Source organism: Mirounga angustirostris, unplaced genomic scaffold (assembly GCF_029215605.1).
Source record: "Mirounga angustirostris isolate CCGP_5_RB_7025 unplaced genomic scaffold, mMirAng1.0.hap1 SCAF_6, whole genome shotgun sequence".
In the NCBI taxonomy this organism is placed as follows: domain Eukaryota; kingdom Metazoa; phylum Chordata; class Mammalia; order Carnivora; family Phocidae; genus Mirounga; species Mirounga angustirostris.
This window is the reverse complement of record NW_026991714.1, coordinates 99,006,815-99,026,180: the sequence shown is the minus strand read 5'-3', so window position 1 is coordinate 99,026,180 and position 19,366 is coordinate 99,006,815. Positions and strand designations below refer to the sequence as shown.

General features: G+C 46.5%; 1 protein-coding gene across 2 annotated transcripts in view; it reads right to left on the bottom strand.

The window, feature by feature from the left end:
- The window catches only part of HKDC1 (hexokinase domain containing 1), a 43,935-nt gene that overhangs the window by 12,967 nt on the left and 11,602 nt on the right, over positions 1-19,366 (bottom strand). For both annotated transcript variants that reach the window (XM_045876220.3, XM_064594736.1), the window contains 10 exons: positions 19,105-19,253; positions 18,877-18,996; positions 15,077-15,172; positions 13,920-14,019; positions 11,279-11,462; positions 8,156-8,311; positions 6,900-7,133; positions 5,782-6,086; positions 3,588-3,733; positions 3,377-3,496 (listed from right to left, as the gene is read on the bottom strand). In XM_045876220.3, the coding sequence (XP_045732176.1) occupies positions 3,377-3,496; positions 3,588-3,733; positions 5,782-6,086; positions 6,900-7,133; positions 8,156-8,311; positions 11,279-11,462; positions 13,920-14,019; positions 15,077-15,172; positions 18,877-18,996; positions 19,105-19,253 (1,610 nt within the window). The remainder of the gene's footprint in view (positions 1-3,376; positions 3,497-3,587; positions 3,734-5,781; positions 6,087-6,899; positions 7,134-8,155; positions 8,312-11,278; positions 11,463-13,919; positions 14,020-15,076; positions 15,173-18,876; positions 18,997-19,104; positions 19,254-19,366) is intronic.

Below are 19,366 nucleotides of genomic sequence, written 5' to 3'. Positions count from 1 at the left end.
TATCTTGTGCATCGATATAGGAAATGTTTAAACAGTTATAAAAAATCAGGCTGTCAGAGAACATTGACTCTTAGAGAAAGATGTTCACCATACACGGTAAAGTGAACACAAATTAAACAAATACATTATTCTTTTAAAAACCACACAGACACACGCACACGTGCACACACACATACACACACACTCATATGTAGAAAAAGGTGTGCAACAATGTCCACACCAGGAAGTTGACAGGGTTCTTTCTGGGTGCAAGATTATGGGTGCCTTTTAGTCTTTCCCTTTTGTGTTTCCATATTTTCTAGTTTTCCCAAAGTTCACATGTATAATTTTTATAATACTGAGAAAAAGTATTTTTCATTCTTTTTAAAAGAAAGCCCAAGATTACATTCTTAGTCGGAGGCAGGAGTTAGTCTAGCCTCAGAATCCACAGCCTAGGGCTGGGGGTGGGGTGAGGGCTGGTCACGCTGGGGCGTCTAGGCTCGGAGAGCTCCTGGGATAGGGGAGGGGGCTAGCAGCTCTGATGGCAGTGCCCCCACCCCCGTGGGCTAGATGGCCATCTCACCCTGGGGCCCTCGGCCTTGGTCTCCCTCCTTCTCTCCACAGTCCTTGGGAGGTTCGGCTCCCTCGTTCCTTCCCTGGTAGATGTATGTAGAACATCAGAGATTCACCCCCAGTTGAAAATCTTTCGTCTTAGTTGCAATTACACAAAAATAGTATTTTTTGAAAGTCTTTCTTTTTGCTCCCTAGCCATTGTGGCTTTGCTCCCAGCTGTCCGTTTGTCTCCCCCTCCCTCTTAACTGTGTATCCATGAATCTGTCAGAACCCCTGGGAGAGGCCTAGAGACCCGGTGTCCTGGTCAGGAGGAGCGGCTGTGCCTGGGCATGCACTGATCATTCAGGACTGTGGACAGCGGCACACGGCTGTCTGAATGGCGTGTTAATTTTTAATGGCAGCAGTCATACAGCGATATGTCGCCCTTGTAAAAAATTAAAGTGTTACTGATAAGGACAAAGTCCCCTTTAACTTACCATCCCCCCAGTCTGAGAGGTAACCTCTACTATCAGGCTGATAGGACTCCCTCCAGACCCTTCTCTCTCCATTGACATGTATTTTAAAATAAATTCACACTGTGTGTGGACTACTGTAATTTGGTTTTTCCACTTAATAATGTATCTTTTAGACCTTTCCGGGTCAGTTAATATGGATCTGCCCCCTCCCTTCACGGAGTGGAATATTCCTCAAATATAACTGCATAGAAATAAAAAATACCTATGAAATAAGTACTATTTTATCCCCGTTTTTCAAATGAGGAAACGAAGGTCCAGAGGGGTTAAATAATTTGCCTCCAGTCACACAGTCAGTAAGTGGAGAAGCCAAGATTCCATGACCTTCCAGACCCAGGCTCTTAACCACCGCGTTCACTCTGCTGCCTCCAGTCAGGTGGGCGATGTCGGTGAGGCACTTAAAACAGTGTCCGGCACCGAGCATGCACTATGCATGTGCCTGGTAAATGCAGATCAGGTAAGTAATTCCTTATGATTGCTCTGCCAGAGTTTCTTTAGCCATCCTCCACTGCCATGTGAGCGATTTCTCATGTTTCCTTATTAAAAAGGGGGTGCTATAGTGAACATCCTTGATCACTCCTTCTCGGCGCATGTTTGAGAAATGGAATCCTAAGAACTGGATCTTCTGGCTCTTAGCATTCTGGCATTTTTAATTTTAAGAGAGCCAGCCGTATGACCAGATAATTCAGCCCTTTGAGCCCCTCTCTCCCCATTCTCTGAATAATAGGGTGGGAAGGAACTGCTTGCATGTGTGTTTCCATGGTGTTCTCAAAGCCCTGAAGAGATCTGTTCCAGTTCTGATTTTGTACTGACCCATCAGATGAGACCTGCGTGGCTTGAGTTTCTCATATGCAAAATGAAATGGGATAAAAAATAGAGTGTAATGCATACAATAAGAATATTATTTCTTGATCTTGGGGTTTTAATTATATATATGTAGGTGTACTCTGTATTATAGCCAAGATGGTTCCAGGACATTGGTTCTGGGTCCTGGTTTCCCCAAGGGTAAAGTGCAAGAGCCTGGGCCCTCAGGCCGGTGTCCTGGGTTGGAACCTTCCACCACTGTTTATAGATGTGGCAACTTGGACAACTGACTCAACTTCTCCGTGCCTCTGTTTTTCTTAACTACAACGTGGCAATTAAAGATAGTGTGTAACCAGTCAGAATGGCTAAAATTAACAAGTCAGGAAACGACAGATGTTGGCGGGGATGCGGAGAAAGGGGAACCCTCCTCCACTGTTGGTGGGAATGCAAGCTGGTGCAGCCACTCTGGAAAACTGTATGGAGGTTCCTCAAAAAGTTGAAAATAGAGCTACCATATGATCCAGCAATTGCACTACTGGGTATTTACCCCAAAGATACAAAAGTAGGGATCCGAAGGGGTACGTGCACCCCGATGTTTATAGCAGCAATGTCCACAATAGCCAAACTGTGGAAAGAGCCAAGATGTCCATCGACAGATGAATGGATAAAGAAGATGTGGTATATATATACAATGGAATATTATGCAGCCATCAAAAGGAATGAGATCTTGCCATTTGCAACGACGTGGATGGAACTGGAGGGTATTATGTTGAGTGAAATAAGTCAAAAAGAGAAAGACATGTATCATATGATCTCACTGATATGAGGAATTCTTAATCGCAGGAAACAAACTGAGTGTTGTTGGAGTGGGGGGTGGGGTGGGAGGGATGGGGTGACTGGGTGATAGACACTGGGGAGGGTATGTGCTCTGGTAAGCGCTGTGAATTGTGCAAGACTGTTGAATCTCAGATCTGTACCTCTGAAACAAATAATGCAATATATGTTAAGAAAAAAAAAAAGAAGAAGAAGGTAGCGGGAGGGGAGGAATGAAGTGGGGGAAATCGGAGGGGTAAACGAACCATGAGAGACGATGGACTCTGAAAAACAAACGGGGTTCTAGAGGGGAGGGGGGTGGGAGGATGGGTTAGCCTGGTGGTGGGTATTGAGGAGGGCACATTCTGCATGGAGCACTGGGTGTTGTGCACAAACAATGAATCATGGAACACTTCATCTAAAACTAATGATGTGATGTATGGGGATTAACATAAGAATAATAAAAAAAAAGATAGTGTGTATACATACAATGAGCTATTTCATAGAGCTCATTCATATATATATGAATATATTCATAGAAAATATTAAATGGTTCAAATGCTTAGTTATGTTTCCCCAGCTGCCCTGAACCTGAGACCCTTAAATTAGGCAACAAACAGTGACCCAGAGGTACTGCAAGTTTCCTCTGGTGGACAGCGCAGCGGGCTGTCTGGAAGGCTGTTGGGCTGTCTTACCTTGTCGATGCTCGTCTGCCTGCAGGGAAATGAGAATGTGAAGCCCAAAGGCAGCTGGGCTCCCTTGAGGCCCATGTAGTCCAGGAAGTCAGCAATGCACTGCACAATGTGGTCGAACAACTGCAGAGAGAGAGCAGCAGTCATCCCAGGCCCGCAGCGATACAGGGGGCAGGCGGCACCTCGGGCACAGAACTCCCCGCCCCTCCTGTACCTCCTCGCCGGTGCCCTGCATGATCTCCAAGGGGATGGCAAAGATCTTGTTGTACATTCGCACCGACCTCCGTCCACTTCTGATCTTTACCAGGAGGACTCGAAAGTTGGTCCCCCCCAGATCCAGAGCAAGGAACTTCCCTTTCTCTGTGGTGGAGAAAGTGGGAGCTGCATTCCACCAGCATGCACAGAGCAGGGGCTTATGTGGAGGCACTGAGAGGGAGAGGAGCTGCCAACACAGAGCAGACTCAGAGCCTTCTCCCTTGGGGCTCCCGAGCCAGAGGAGCGTGGGTCACCCAGCACAGCATCCCAATGCTGGATGGGCACTTGGAGCCTGTCTGAGGCCAGCCTGCTTTTCTTGGTATCTGGTAAAGGCTATGTATGATACTTAAGCTCAAGGAGCCTCTGAAGATGAATCCAAGTCAGGCTACACTGACCGCAGTGAAACCTGGAGGATGTTTCCATTTTATCTCTATGGCCCACAGGAATTATTCACCATGAGCATGAAATGATTCTTCCTGCCCCATGCTCTTCCCATTTGTGGATTCCCACACCTGCTCCTGACTCATAAGAAGCCATGTCGAGGCTGATGCCCCCCACTATCATCCAAGGCCACCCCAATAGTATCTCTCATTTCTCTGACATAGCAGAGCATCAGAGTCTGTCCTGTATGATCTTTCACCTTGCCCTCTGCCTCTCTCACTCTGTTCTGTCCATAGTGGCTATTCTGCTGTTTCTTGAATTTGCCAAAGACATCACTCCCAGCCAGCTCTCTAATCCCTTCTCCTGCTCTATTTTTCTTTGTAGCACCTGCTGCTACATGGCCTCATATGGCATTTATTGTCTGCCAGCCCAACAGAATGTAAGCTCCACAAGGGTGGGGATTGTGTTTTACTCCCTGCGCTATCACCCTGCCTGGACCAGAGCTTGACATATTGTAGATGCTTAATGGAACTTTGAAAAATGAAGGCAGGGGCACCTGGGTGGCTCAGTCGGTTAAGCATCTGCCTTCAGCTCAGGTCATGATCACGGAGTCCTGGAATTGAGCTCCATGTCAGTCTCTCTGCTCAGCAGGGAGTGTGTCTCTCCCTCTGCTCCTCACCCTGGTCTCGTGCTCTCTCTCACTCTCTCTCTCAAATAAATAAATAAAATATTTTTTAAAAATTAAAATTAAAAAATGAAGACAGAAGGATGAAAGGAATGAAAGAATAAACACTTGAACAGTGTCTTTTACTGCTCTTAGTTTCTTTCCCATGTAGACTCGAAGGATATTGGCTCTGGAAAAGATCTCTGTTGTTGAGAGACCCCAAGTGCGGCTGTGCGACCTTGAGTATGTCATCTGACCTCTCTGAGTCTCAGTTTTGGCAGCAATAAAATGGGAATCATTTTTTCTTTGTGTAACATACAAAGTGGTTGTGAGGATGAGATGAAATTAAAGATTCCAAAACAAATTACAAGATATAAAGCATTTTACAAAGGTCATTATTTCCAGGTGAGGCTCTTGAGGTTCAAAGAGGTGAAGTCACTCGCTTAAAGACCTGACCCCTCTTGGCTGAGCACAGGGAAGAATCAAGGATCAGAAAAGTCAGGGGCAGAAAACAATGAGAGCAGAGAGGAAGAGCCAAGCGCCAGGAGAAGAGAGAGAGGGAAGCAGGCAGGAGACAAGCCAGACGAGTCCAAGTATCCAGATGGCAGCTCCGGGGGACAACACCTGGGTCTTCTGTTTGCCAGCAGCATGGGGTACACGGCATGTTCTCAACTACGCAGGCACGCACATATAACCTCACTTAGGTATTCTTCCATTGCAAATGCCTGGGATCCACCAAGGCAAACAGATTTGGAAGGAGTACTGACCTCCTACCTTACTCCCCCTCCCTCCATTACAGAAATGAATCCAAGGCTTTTAAAACTAAAAACCTGGGGTGCCTCTGTGGCTCAGTCAGTGAAGCATCTGCCTTTGGCTCAGGTCATGATCCCGGGGTCCTGGGATCAAGCCCTGAGTCGGGCTCCCTGCTCGGCGGGAAGTCAGCTTCTCTCTCTCCCTCTCCTTCTCCCCCTGCTCGTGCTCTCTATTTCTCTCTCTCTCTCTCAAAGAAATAAATAAAATCTTCTTTTAAAAAATTAAAAAAATAAAATAAAACTAAAAGCCTAACTGGATTGAAGGAGTTTTGATGGGAACTCTGGGCGCGGCCCACCTGTGCCATCCGGCATCCCGCAGACGTAGGTGGGCAGCATCTTGACTGTGGCCATCAGGTGGGTGTCCTTTTTCAGCCCGTACTCAAACTCAGTCCTCATCTTGCTCTGCACATCCATAAGCTGCTCTCGAGTCAGCCGGAACAAAGCCAGCACCTCATCGATCTGCTTCCGTTGGGCCTGCACACGGGAGGCCACCGCGGTCACCATGGCAGCCCCCTTGGCGCTGCCACTCTCGGACAAGAGGAAGCGGACGTCACAGTTCGGGACCAGTCTCCTCACCACCTTGTGCAGGCGTTTCGGGTATCTGAAGCAGGGACGATGGCAAAATATGTAACAATCATAAAGGCCCAGGCCTGGACCATGGGAACAGACGCGGGTATAGCAGTGGAATGGGGGTCCTGAGGAGCCTTGCTGGGCTGGGTTTACCCCTTTAGTTGCCGGATGATGATGGGGCAAGGGGCTGACTGGGGGAGGGACTAGGCCAGCTAGGGTAGTGGAAGGGACACTTGGAGGATCAAAGAAGTGGTTATTTTATCACTAATATTTCCATCAGTAGGGCACGTCCACACATAATGTATTGGCTGAGCATCATCTGCGTCCAAAGGGGAAGGGTCCTTTCCCCAGCTCTTTTCATTGTGTACCTGCCTGACTCCCAACACCACCTCTATTAGCTGGAGGGGCTCTCCCACTCCCTCCTTCTGGGAAATTCTCATTTCCCTGCATTTTCCTACCAGTATCCTTCCTGCAAACTTGGCAACCTCTGCCCTTCAGATTTTTCCCCATCTGTAACTGAGTGTATTTTACTTTCCAATATTAGCAGGTATTCAATAGTAATAGACAGATAGCTGGAGGGATAGATGGACAGATGGATAAATACCTGGATGGATGCCCTTCTAGTCAGGCAACTGGGCTTAGCAGAATATCTCTTTAAGAATGATCCCCCCAAATAACCCAGCCAGCTAGATGAATACGGTCTCTCTTTGCCCTGTAAACTCAGCACGGAGAGGAGATGGTTGGTTCCAGCCATACAGAGAAGCAGCGGAGTTTGGAGAGAATGCTAGGTCTCTGTCCTGGGGAGACTCGCTGGCGGGGGGTGTGCGCCCCAGGCAGCACTCACTGAGGGTGTATCTTGTAGACCGTGCCATCCATGCCCACCGTGGTCCTGAGCCGCGCCAGCTTCTTGTTCTCCCGGAGGCGTGTCAGGATGGCTGCCAGGGCTGCTGCACAGAGGTTGGCTGAACGGAAGGAAACAATGGTGCAGACATGCTGGACCGCGATGCAGTCGGCCTCCGAAGGCTCCAGGCCCAGATCTGTCAGGATCTCTCTTGTATTGGCAAGGCCTTCCTTATACCTGGCCAGGGGACAGGAATGAGAGGGCCACGTTTCTCCATCCCATGGAAGTTCCCTCAGAGAACCAGCTTTCCCACCTCTCAGGATTGTGAAAATAAATAAGCTGACACATCGTGATATAATAATGAAAACTGTATCAAAATCATCATAGCAGCCACCGTTTACTGAACACTCACTATGTGCCAGGCACTCGTCTGAAGATTTGACAGGCATAGAGCGGGTTACTTGTCCACACTTACATAGCTAGGAAGTGCAAGGGTCAGGATTTGAACTCAGGCAGTTAGATCATAGAACCCACCCTTTTAACCACCCTTTTAACTTCCACAGAAACTCAGTCCCTGCCATGCTCTGCACAAACAGATTCTAGGAGTCAGATGTCACTCTGCTGAGCTCAGAATCTAAACTCATTACAAAGCTCAGGGCAATGCCAGGGTTTCTAAGCCAGAGGAACAGGACCCTGAGTGGACTGGAGCCAGCTGCCTTCACCAGCCATCTCCCCATTGCAGGGACCTCTGTGTGAGGCCTCAAATCACCAAAGCCAAGGCCAGTCCCCAACAGTACCAGGTAGAGAAGCCTCTTGCTAGAGCAGGAGTTCGTAACTTAGATTCCATGCATGGGCTTTAATGGGTCAAGGTTGTCCTAATATCGTAAGGAATATTGAGTACAAACACGCATTTTTGTGGTAAAGGGTCCAGAACTTGAATTAGATCCTCAAAGGGGTCTGGGACCCTAAAAAAGCTTTAAGTCACCACTTTGGGGAGAAGGAAGGCAGCAAAATATAAGAAAGGAGTAGATCTCCAACTGCGGACTCCCTGGCCAATGAAACCAACAAGAAGCCGCATCAGAGTCACGGAAGGCATTGCTAACCCACCCAAACCTGGGCCCAGGTCTGAAGCTGTCCTGGTGAAGATCGGGATGGATCTGGTTCCTTCTGCTGTGCCACTACCATGAGCATACCACGCCTTGGCTACCCACCCTAACCCTCTGCGGACTCAAGGTGAAGGGACCCAGCCAGCAGCTTACTTCTCCATGGCAGCCACGTGCCGTGTTTCAATCTTGCCCTTAGTGTGGAGAGCAGAAGACTTCTCACCGCTGAACAGGAGACCTGCCTTGGCCATCTTCAGCAAGATGATCCTGACAAGTTCGCCCAGGTACAGGCCGCTGATCATCTTCTCAAACCTATGATTTAGTGAACAGATCAGTAACAGCTATGGTTATGGTTATGTAGCACCCTTTCCCTATGCCCACAAGCCATGGCCCATCGTCAGGACCATGAGCAATGGAAGGACAACTCCATGGCTCAGGGGGCCTCAGGCCCCATCCCAGCCTGGGGTGCCTTTGGGAGCTCACTTATCTCCTCTGGGCTACACTCCCCTCACCTATAAAAAGAGAGAACTATACTAGAGGAGATCTAAGATTCCGTCCTGCTCATGAAGTGCTTGAATCCAAGAATTTTTATCACAAATCACCCCTGGCCATGGGGGTAGCATTCTCATATTAGGCATAGGAATCTCGAACTCAGGAAATTCAGGTGATCCCAAGATTGCCAACCATGGCGTGACAAATCCAAATTTCAGATGCTTCCAATGCCTACACCATGCTTCTGGCCAAGAGAGAAAGATGCTGTATCTGGGAGTTGGGCTTGAGAGGCTCTACAGCCCCAGAGAGGTTCTATAATAGTATAGATGAAATATCCCTGCTACCTACACCTCAACTCTGAATCTGCATCCGACAAGCAATGACTAACTGTTTCCCAGGCAAACAACTAAATATAATTTTTATTCTCCAAACATAATAGGGCACAAAATCAAGGACAACCTGTTTTCTTTTTTTTTTTTTTTTTTTCAAATAGGTTTACCTCATGCCAATGAGGTATTTTTTTTTTAAAGATTTTATTTATTCATTTATTTGAGAGAGAGAGAATGAGAGACAGAGAGCACGAGAGGGAGGAGGGTCAGAGGGAGAAGCAGACTCCCCGCCGAGCAGGGAGCCCGATGCGGGACTCGATCCAGGGACTCCAGGATCATGACCTGAGCCGAAGGCAGTCGCTCAACCAACTGAGCCACCCAGGCGCCCAAGGACAACCTGTTTTCTAAGCAACTTAATCTATTTCATTAGAAAAAGTCATAGAACATCACAGAAACAGAATACAGTCAAAAGAAATCCAGGTTGGGTTTGGGGAAATGAAGTTCATTTTAAGTGAAATGGAGAGAGTGAGGGTGATAAGGTCCAAAAAAATGGTCCTACTTTCTTGGGCCATGACAGCTCTGTGTCACCAGTGAAATGGGTGTGTGCCTGGGGGAGCAGTTATGTCCAAAGCAAAAATTTGCTTTCTGGGTATGCAGTGCTAGTGTTTGAATGGTTTCTAGGAGGTACTTTAAATATTCATTCACCAGAGCTTCTTGGAAAATTGGCCAGGACTAGCAAAATGCACAAGGAGTCTGGAACATTTACTGGGCCAGAAAATAAGGAAGTCTGTAAAGAGTGATGTGAACACATCGAAAGGACACAGGGACCAGCTTGAAGGGGCTTCCATTGGCCAAATGTGAAAATATTTGAGCATCAAAATAAATAATGATAGGAAGAAATGATACCCCATTAAATAAAAGAAAGAATCCCTGTGTTCCTATGAGGATAAACAGATCAATGGAAGAGATAGGAAAGCCATGATTTACAGGAGGTTCACAATGAATAAACATGATGGATTTAGAAATTTGTTAATGGATGCTCAAAATAAAGAGTGAAAGTTTAATGGGAAAGGGGATATTTCCATAGTCACAAAGTATCTCTTCACCAGATACGTATTCACAACAGAAGGAATAATAACAACCTTCTGGGAGAGAAACCTGTTGCGCAGTTCCTTGGCCAAGTGATCTGAGGGAGCATCTCAAGTAGTGAACAAACATCGAGGGCCTCCAGATACGATGCACTGAGGAGGACACACATCCCTTCTGTGATAGTTCTGCCAAAAACACACACCTGAATCTACTCATGAGGAAACGGTGGACAGTTGAGGGACATTCTGTATAATAAACGGCTTGTATGAAAAACAAAGAGATACTACAGAGGCTTTCCAGGCTCAAAGAGAAAGGCCACAAGATATCATGTGTGATCCTGAACTGAGCCTGGACCAGGACCATTCTTTTTTTCTTTTTTTATAAAGGACATTAATGGGGCAGCTAGTGAATTTTGAGTAAGGTCTGTAAATTAAATATTAGAACCAATTAAGTGTTAATTTCCTAATTTTGATAATTATACTTTGGTTATATGACAGAATATACTTGTTTGCAGATAATACACTTTGAAGTATTTACTTCAAAGGGATATTATGTTTGTAATTTAGTCTCAAATGATTCAGAAAAGTAATTTTATTCAGACATTTTGTGTATATGTGTATGTATATACATAAACACAGAAACAGAGAGAGAATATTAGTATTTAAGGAATCTAGGTGAAGGGGAATTTTGTACCACTTTTGTAACTTTTCTGTAAGCCTGAAATTATTTAAATTTTTTAAATGCCTTTTCATTCAACAAAAACTTAATGAACTACAATAATGTGTAAGACACTGCGCATAGAAAGGAAAGAAAAATCAGATGTGCAGCTCTGAGGGCTCAGCATGCAGGCAGAGCTGAGGCAGACCCAGAGACTTCTCCTGGTGAGCATGGAATGAGAGCCGAGAAAGACTCCCCAAGACCTAAGCTAGGAAGGCATCACAGCAGGTGCTGTGATTAGGCCTCTGAGAAAGTGGGGTGGCAGGGAGCACTGGAAACACAAACGAGGAGCTGGCCTGAGTCCTGCTCCCTTGGGCTGCACTGGTTTTGTTCTATTTTTGCTCATCTGAAGGCACCGAGAGGGCAGGACCTGAGTCACCTGGTTCCCAGCTGTATCTCCCCTGCCCCACACATACACGCTCCAGAAATATGGACTGAATTAGAATTGGGGTTATGACCTAGGGGAGATCACTCCATTTCCTTGCCTTCACTTTCACAGGTGCCCGATGAAACTGAAACCCAAGCCTCACCTCATAAACTCCTTGTGACGGGTAACTGGTCACAACTAGAAAGCCTCCCAGGTTCAAGATGTACGTGAGTGACTGGGTATTTACTGATGCCAATGCCCAGATGACAGCACAAGGGGACTCACAGTTGCTTCCCGGGGTTGAGAGAACCAAGGTCCAGCTCCCTGTCGAACTCGGTGCGGATGTCCTCCAGAGCCCCATCATCCCCGAAGGCCCCCCACTCCGTGTTGATGCACATCCTCCCCTCATCGCCTTCCACCAGGTCAATGTTGCTCATGTCCTCCATGTAACATGCATTGGTGCCAGTGCCTGCACGAGGGATCAGAGCAAATACGCAAAGACCGAAAGGCTTCCAGCTGGGCAAAGACATAGAGAACTCTTAACTGCCTGAGAGCCCTCTGAATGTACCACAAAGTGCTTTTGATCCACTTCCTGGGGCCGGTTCTCACTGAGGGAAGCAGCTTTGGCAAGCCTGGAAGTTCATGAGGAATAAAGCTGACATGTCAAGTCTACACTTCTCAGATGTTAATGGTTTGCTGTCATGAATGGGGTCGATTGTGAAGAAGTCCCTGATGAATATGTATGAAAGCTGACAAAGCACATTTACAAAAAGGATGAGTTAACCTAACCTTATAAATTAAAAAAAAAAAAAAATCACCAACCCACAGTAATTTTTTTAATCCTTTCCTTAAGCTACTTAGCCTCTTCTCTATTTGATACTAAAAATATTCTTTACTCTGCCTGCCACAATTTGTTCCTAGCAGAAGCTACATCCTTATCTTTGACAGTTATTAGCTACCACATAAGAAAGCAACATTCCACTATTCAAACACAAAATCACCCCAAGGAAATGCCTCAAACACTAGAATATTGGGGAGTGGCTACAAATTGGGCAGTCTGTGTGGGACCCACCAGGATGATGGAAATGTTCTACAACTGGATTGTGGTGATGGTTAGGAAACTCTACATATACTAAAAATCACTGGATTGTCCCCTGGCCAGACTTATCAAAAAGAAAAGAGAAAGGACTCAAATAAATAAAATCATGAATGAAAGAGGAGAGATCACAACCAACACCAAAGAAATACAAACAATTGTAAGAACATATTATGAGCAACTACATGCCAGCAAATTAGACAATCTGGAAGAAATGGATGCATTCCTAGAGAGTATAAACTACCAAAACTGAACCAGGAAGAAATAGAAAACCTGAACAGACCCAAAACCAGTAAGGAAATTGAAGCGGTCATCAAAAATCTCCCAACAAGATCCCGGGGCCAGATGGCTTCCTAGGGGAATTCTAAAAATCATGGGATTGTACACCTTAAATTAGAGAAATTTTTATGGCTCAAAGCTGCTAAAAAATTATTTTTTTTAAGTATCTTCCCCTGTCTAATGCTCTGGTTTGAGGATTTTAAAGCCAACCTAAGAAATTTCTTGAGAGAAGCAGAATGTAATGCAATACCTGGAAAAAGCTTTTCTAAGAAAAGTGTGGACACAATTTAGGCATGTGCAGCCTACCAGACACAGTCACTGAGACACAGTGGACGGTGGCTAGAAGCCATGGCTGGCATGCGCCCATCCCATTGTGAGCTGTGGGGCTCCGGAATTAGGAAGGCAGATCAAGCCCCTCAGGTGTAAAGATCCTGCCCCTTGGAAACTCCAGATGAGGAGAAGGGTTGGAAATTACAAAAAAGCAATTCAGAAAACTCTCTCCAATAGTGGTAAGGGAATGGGGAGATGGTAGGAACTATTCAAGAAGAGCTGATAAATCCAATCCGTTTGGCTTTATTGTCTCCCACACTGCCTTCTCACGGACGCCTCTGGCAGAACCCTGCCAGCTCAGGTGTTGAGGACCACACAGCAGACACCTCCGCTGTGCTGCAATATCCCTGATCTAGGCCCCATCGTGTCCTACCTGCATAGGGGAATGGCCTCTTGGCTGGTCATCTTGCTTCCATTCTTGCCCCCAGTAGTCAAGTCTCTTTGTCTGACACAGCAGCCAAAATGAGCTTCTTAAAAATGCACACCCCCTTTATCCATCCCCCACCCAAAGCCCTCCAGTGCCTTCCTTCCTGCCTCCTCTTGGGATAGAAGCCAAAGACCTCACAGTGACTATGTCCTGTGTCCGATGCAATCTGCCCAGCCCTGTCCACTCTCTCTGGCCTGAAAAGCCCACTCCTTTCAGCCTTCAGTCACTGTGGTTCAGCCACTGTTCAGCTTCTTAGGGTTCCTGGAGCATCCCAGATGCAATCCCACCTCAGAGGCCATAGGTCTCCTCTTTACTTTGCCAGGGCCTCTCCATCTCCACTTTGCTCCCTCCTCCTCGTCCCCAAGGTCCCTGCTCAAATGTCTCCCTCAGAGAGACCTGCTGTGACCACCCCACCACACTCACTCTCAGTCACCTCAGCCTGCTTCACTCTTGTCATCAGCCTGCTTCACTCTTGTCATCACACCAACCATGACCTGACATTACCTGTCTGGACCTTTCAGGCCTTTCACCCACCTCCCCGTTGAAAGCTGCACAAATACAGGAACCTCTAGGTATTAACTCCACTGCAAACCCAATGCAGAGCACAGGGCCTAGCACACAAGACGCACTCAGCAAATACTTGTCAAATGAATGCATTAATTTTGCATTTCCCTACGTTATATCTCATAAACACAAAGTGCCAATACCCTCCCACAGAATGTACTCAATTTGCTAAAACTAAGCCCCAGACTAGCCCCTTTCCCGACCTGGAAAATCAAGTCAAACTGAATTACCAATGATGACACCAACTTCACAGTAGGGATCATCATAGGCGCACGTCATCATGGTCCCCACGGTGTCATTGACCAAGGCCAGGATATCCACGTCTATGTCCTGATGGAACACAAGTCCCAGAGGGCATCAGGGGGTGGGAAGGGGGCATCATCCCTTTATCTTTCCCCAGAGAAGAAGCAAGAGCAGTGAAGGTGATGAGACAATCACTAGCTCCTTCCTGGAAGAGACAGGGCCTCTGTCAAGTTCAGGGGTCTAGAAGAGAGAAAGGGCAGTTGGGAACTGAAGAGTAGAACCCAAGCTCCTGGTTTATGGCTGAAGGCCTCTGTGCAATGGAAAAATGAGGGACAGACCACTAGGAATCCTGCCTTTATTGGAAAGACCCCCAAGGAAAGCATGTTTCTCCTGGGAGCAAAGCCCTCCCTCGCCCATGGGGACAGCTTAACCAGCCTCAGCCAAGTCTTCTCCATGGGCAGCACCAGGGATTTCTCATCTGGGTTTCCCATGTTGATAAGTCAACTTGGATTATTACCCCAAGGTAATATGGTTCCCCAAGGTTTGGGGGAGCATTCTAAAGTGAAATGAAACAATAAAAGAAAAACACAGGATACAAAATAGTATGATTGCCTCTTTAAGGAGAAAAAAGACTAGAAGGGTATCCATCAAAATATCACTCTTGCTGTCAGGATAACAAATAAGTTGGGTTTACTTGTGTACTTCTCAGCTCAGCAAGGAGCATGTCTTGCTTTTTCAGTTTAGATTATTATAAAATTTAATCAACGAATAGAGCTAACCCATGAATAGAGAGTAGAAAATAGGAGAGACAGCCAGACTGGAAAGAAAGCAATATTTTAAGCAAAGAGGAAAGGTGATTAGAGTATTACACATGCACGGGATCTAACGGAGACCCTCTGAGGGGGCTGTGGCAGCTGGGGAGGTCCCAGGGAAGCATGGGGCCACATTTCAACAGCCACAGGAACAAGCACCATGTACCGAGGCTTACTGGTAGGTTTACCCAAATTGGTCACAACTGGCCACATCTATACCACAATGACACCTGCCACAAGATCAATTCCTTCTGATTCTCCTTCTAGGACACACACAGTAGGAGACCCCACCTGGAGAGAAAGGGGCTATGACTGGGAGGCGAACCCCTCACCTTGTGTTTTCTTATGGCTTTGGTCAGACAACTCACTACATCTGTGCCTTGAACTCCCCGTGCCTTAAACTTCTTGGTCCATGAAAGCAGGATACCCTGGGGGAAGATTTCAGAGCCAGTTAAAATGAAGAAGGCACTCAGTTCTGAAAATGAGTGGCAGAAATTTCATGCGTAAAGTGCATCCCCACGGGCTTCTCCTCTTGAAGCTGAATCACCCCCAATTCTTTCAACATTCCTTCAGCTTTTTCTAAACCAAATACACATCTTTATTGCATCTGAGCAGTTTGAGACAATATACGTAATGGCAGAAAGAACAATCACTGAGAACATGGACTCATAAGACATTAGTCAAGTCATTTAACCTCTCTGAGCCTCAGTTTACTCATCTGTGAAATGGAGAAACCTCATTTCCGTGCCTCTCTCACAGGAATGCTCTGATGGGAATACCTGGCCTGTGGTAGGTACACATTATGTGCACAGAATGCATGGATTGCCAGGTCCACAGAACAGAACTAACGTGGTATTACCTGGTAGGACTCCCTTGGGAACTTAAGTTCAACTTAGAAAAATGGCTCTCTACCTGCATTATCAATTATGTGCATAAAAGTGGTGTTTCCTGGGGTGCCTGGCTGGCTCAGTCAGTAGAGCATGCGACTCTTGATCTCCGGGTCATGAGTTCGAGCCCCACGTTGGGTGTAGAGATTACTTAAAAATAAAATCTTTTTTGGGGGCGCCTGGGTGGCTCAGATGGTTAAGCGTCTGCCTTCAGCTCAGGTCATGATCCCAGGGTCCTGGGATCAAGTTCCGCATCGGGCTCCCTGCTAGGCAGGGAGCCTGCTTCTCCCTCTACCTCTGCCTCTGCCTCTCTCTCTCTGCCTCTCTTGAATAAAAAAAAAAAAAAAAAAAAAAAATTAAAATAAAAAAAATAAAATCTTTTTTTTTTTTTAATGTTTTAAAAATTGGTGTTTCTCAAGAGTTTTGTAAAATAGCAAATAATCAGAATGTTTCAGACTGGAAGAGAATTTTGGAGACTAAGAGATTTGCCCAAGGCCACACAGTCAAAAATAGCTGAGCCCAAACTCACAAACTCCCCACCACACCCTCCCAATCCTCTCAGTTTACGGATAAAGCTGGGAGATTTTCAGAGGAAGGAAACTGCTCTAGATCTCAGTGAGTGAAGGACAGAGTCCAACTGGAATGCAATGGTCTAACTCCTGACTAGGGACCAGGGTTTGTTCCCTGCACCACAGCGCTGCCTACTGGCAGCCCTCCCTAACTTCTGCCTTCATAGGTCAGGGAAACATCCCTGCTTCATGGGATAGAGGAGTAAGAGACTGTAGGGTGGCATCCCCCCAAAAAGGGTGCTAGGGACAATGTGGGATGCATTAGGAGCAGGATGTATGGGGGAGTGGAAAATAAATGCTTGTGATATATAGTTAAGTGGAAATTTTAAAAGGACATGCAATTATATTTTTTAAAACTGTGCATACAGCATAACTGTAGCTGCAATTTTTCTCAAATATGAAATGGAAATAATAATATCTACTTCCTATGATTGCTTGGGGATTTTAATGAGATAATACACATAAAGAGTTCAGCACAATGCAAGATACACTGCCAAAATCTGGGGTATGGTGTTGCTATTATTTTTTTTTTAAGATTTTATTTTATTTATTTGACAGAGAGAGACACAGCGAGAGAGGGAACAGAAGCAGGGGGAGTGGGAGAGGGAGAAGTAGGCTTCCTGCCGAGCAGGGAGCCCGATGCTTGGCTTGATCCCAGGACCCTGGGATCATGACCCGAGCTGAAGGCAGACGCTCAACAACTAAGCCAACCAGGTGCCCCTATTATTATTATTACATAAAGATGCTGGTAGAGATTTGGCTTAGAAAAATGCCAAAATCTTGGATAAACAAACCATACATTCACCCCCCAGGTATCAAGAAGATATGTAAGTTTGGTTCTCAAACTCAAATGAATTCCAGCAGAGCTTGAGAAGTCTCTTCCTTCTTCCTGGGGTCTCCATTTCTGAGCTCGGAGAAAATCTGTTTAACTACTCCGTGAATCTGATCTCCATCTCGGGGCCTGATTCCCCATGACTCCTCCTCCCACTTCCTCTACAGATTCTGGGACCTCTGCTCCTCCAGTCAACAAAGACAGTGACACCTCACAGCCTGACTCCACCTGGCCTCTTCTCACATTCTCTGAAACCTTCTTCATACTAGTTTTTTCCAATCCTTTTTTTTTAAAAATAAAATAATAAAAATGTGAACCTCAGCCCATCCCCTGTCTGGATAGATCACGGCAAGTTCCCACTCAGTGGAATCAATTAAATGATTGATTGTACTTTTAATTGTCAGATAGTTAACAATCACCTATAAAATACAAGACATCATGCTACAGACCCTGCAGGTGGAGAAAAATATAAAACAGGGGCGTCTGGGTGGCTCAGTCGGTTAAGTGTCTGCCTTTGGCTCAGGTCACGATCCCAGGGTCCTGGGATCAAGTCCCGCATCGGGCTCCCTGCTCTGCGGGGAGCCTGCTTCTCCCTCTGCCTCTGCATCTCTCTCTCTGTCTCTCATGAATAAATAAATAAAATCTTTTAAAAAATAAAAAAAAATAATATAAAACAATGCCTGCCCTCCAGAAACATCTGTTGAGTCAGGGGACAAGGTACAAAAGCACCAAGAGACCAGTGACATAGGGACAATCCTTGTCGTGGCCCTGCAGCTACGCACCAGGCACAGTCTGGGGCCCGTGGCAGAGGTTTGGTCTAAGCTTCCCTTCAACCCGGCAAGGAGCTATTATTACCCCTGTTTTCCGGATGGAAAATCAAGAAGCTTAAGAAGTTATGTAACTTGCCCCGGGGACACAGCTTGTTCTGAGCCATGATTCAAAGACATGTATGTGGGACGTGATAACCCATTCCTTTTCCACTCTTCCCCACTGATAAATGGCCCATGCCAGCAACAGCAAACACATCCCAGGGCAGTGCATGATATCAAGGTGCTCCATGAACTGACCATCAGCTGGGCGTCATGACCGGCACGTGCAGGAGGAGATCACGGGCTCCCACCCCAGAGGCGTGGGGCCTGGGGATACCTGACTCTTGACCATGATTCGCTGACCCCAGAAAGCTCATTGTCCTTTTCTGTGGCCCCTTACTTATTCTCACAGATCTATATAAGATTGGGTTTGACCTCTCCCTGTTTATCAGTTGAACGTATGAGGCACACAGAGATGAGACCCCCGCTGGGTAGTGGCCCAGCTGAGACTGTACATCCCAACATTGTCATTCCAATGACCCCATCTGCATCCTCTTCCTAAGGGCTCACTGGAGATTGAGATTCCCTGAGCCTTCCTCCTCTTATTCTAGTCAGCTATGTCAGGGGTGCTAGGTGTGGTCCCCAGACCACCAGCATCCATATTCATCACCCAGGAAGCTGTTAGAAATGCAAATCTGAGGCCCCACTGATTAAGGAACTCTGGGGTGGGGTCCAGCAATCTGTGTCTAACAAGCCCTCCAGTGGATTCCCATGCAACCAAGTCTGAGAACTAAGGGGTAAAAATTGTTCTGCTGCCTTGTGCCGTGCCCACGTCAAGTGCAAAATCAAGGCTGCTGCATTTACGAGTTCTCTGCCTCACATTTCCACCTCACTGTGCAAAAAAAGAAAAAAACAAAACAAGAAGACTCCTGCTGATCTCTCCTGTTCCCAGCCTGACTCCTTGAACATGCCCACATTCCCCAGCCCCAAACCCAAATCCTGTACAGCTTCTTCCCTCCCCGGCATGAACCTTACCTCTTCCAATTTAGTCTGTCTGCAGGGAAAAGAAAAGGTTAGGCCAAGGGGCAATTTCTTATGCTTCAACCCTTTCGTCTTCATGAAATCTGCCAGACAGTCAGCTACGTAGTCAAATAGCTAGAGAGAAGAGAAAGCACAGGATGCTGTGCTAAGGCATGGTCACTTATAAACTTGATGCCAAGGCCATCCCCCATCCCCTGCTTCATAAGAGCCCCTGCCCGATACCTCTGAGCCATTCCCTCGGATAATTTCATTGGGTGTTGGATAGAACTGACTCTCCATCTGGACATTTCTTTTCCCCTCTTCAGAGACTTGCACCTTCAAGACACGAAACTTGGACCCTCCAAGATCCAGGGAAAGAAACTCCCCATTTTCTATGAAAAAAGAAACAAACAAAAAAGTTGTCATTTATGGAAGGCTGTTCTATGGCCAGCTTAGCTTTAGAAGTCGGGGCATGACCCAAATCTGCCCACCAGGCCATGCTGGA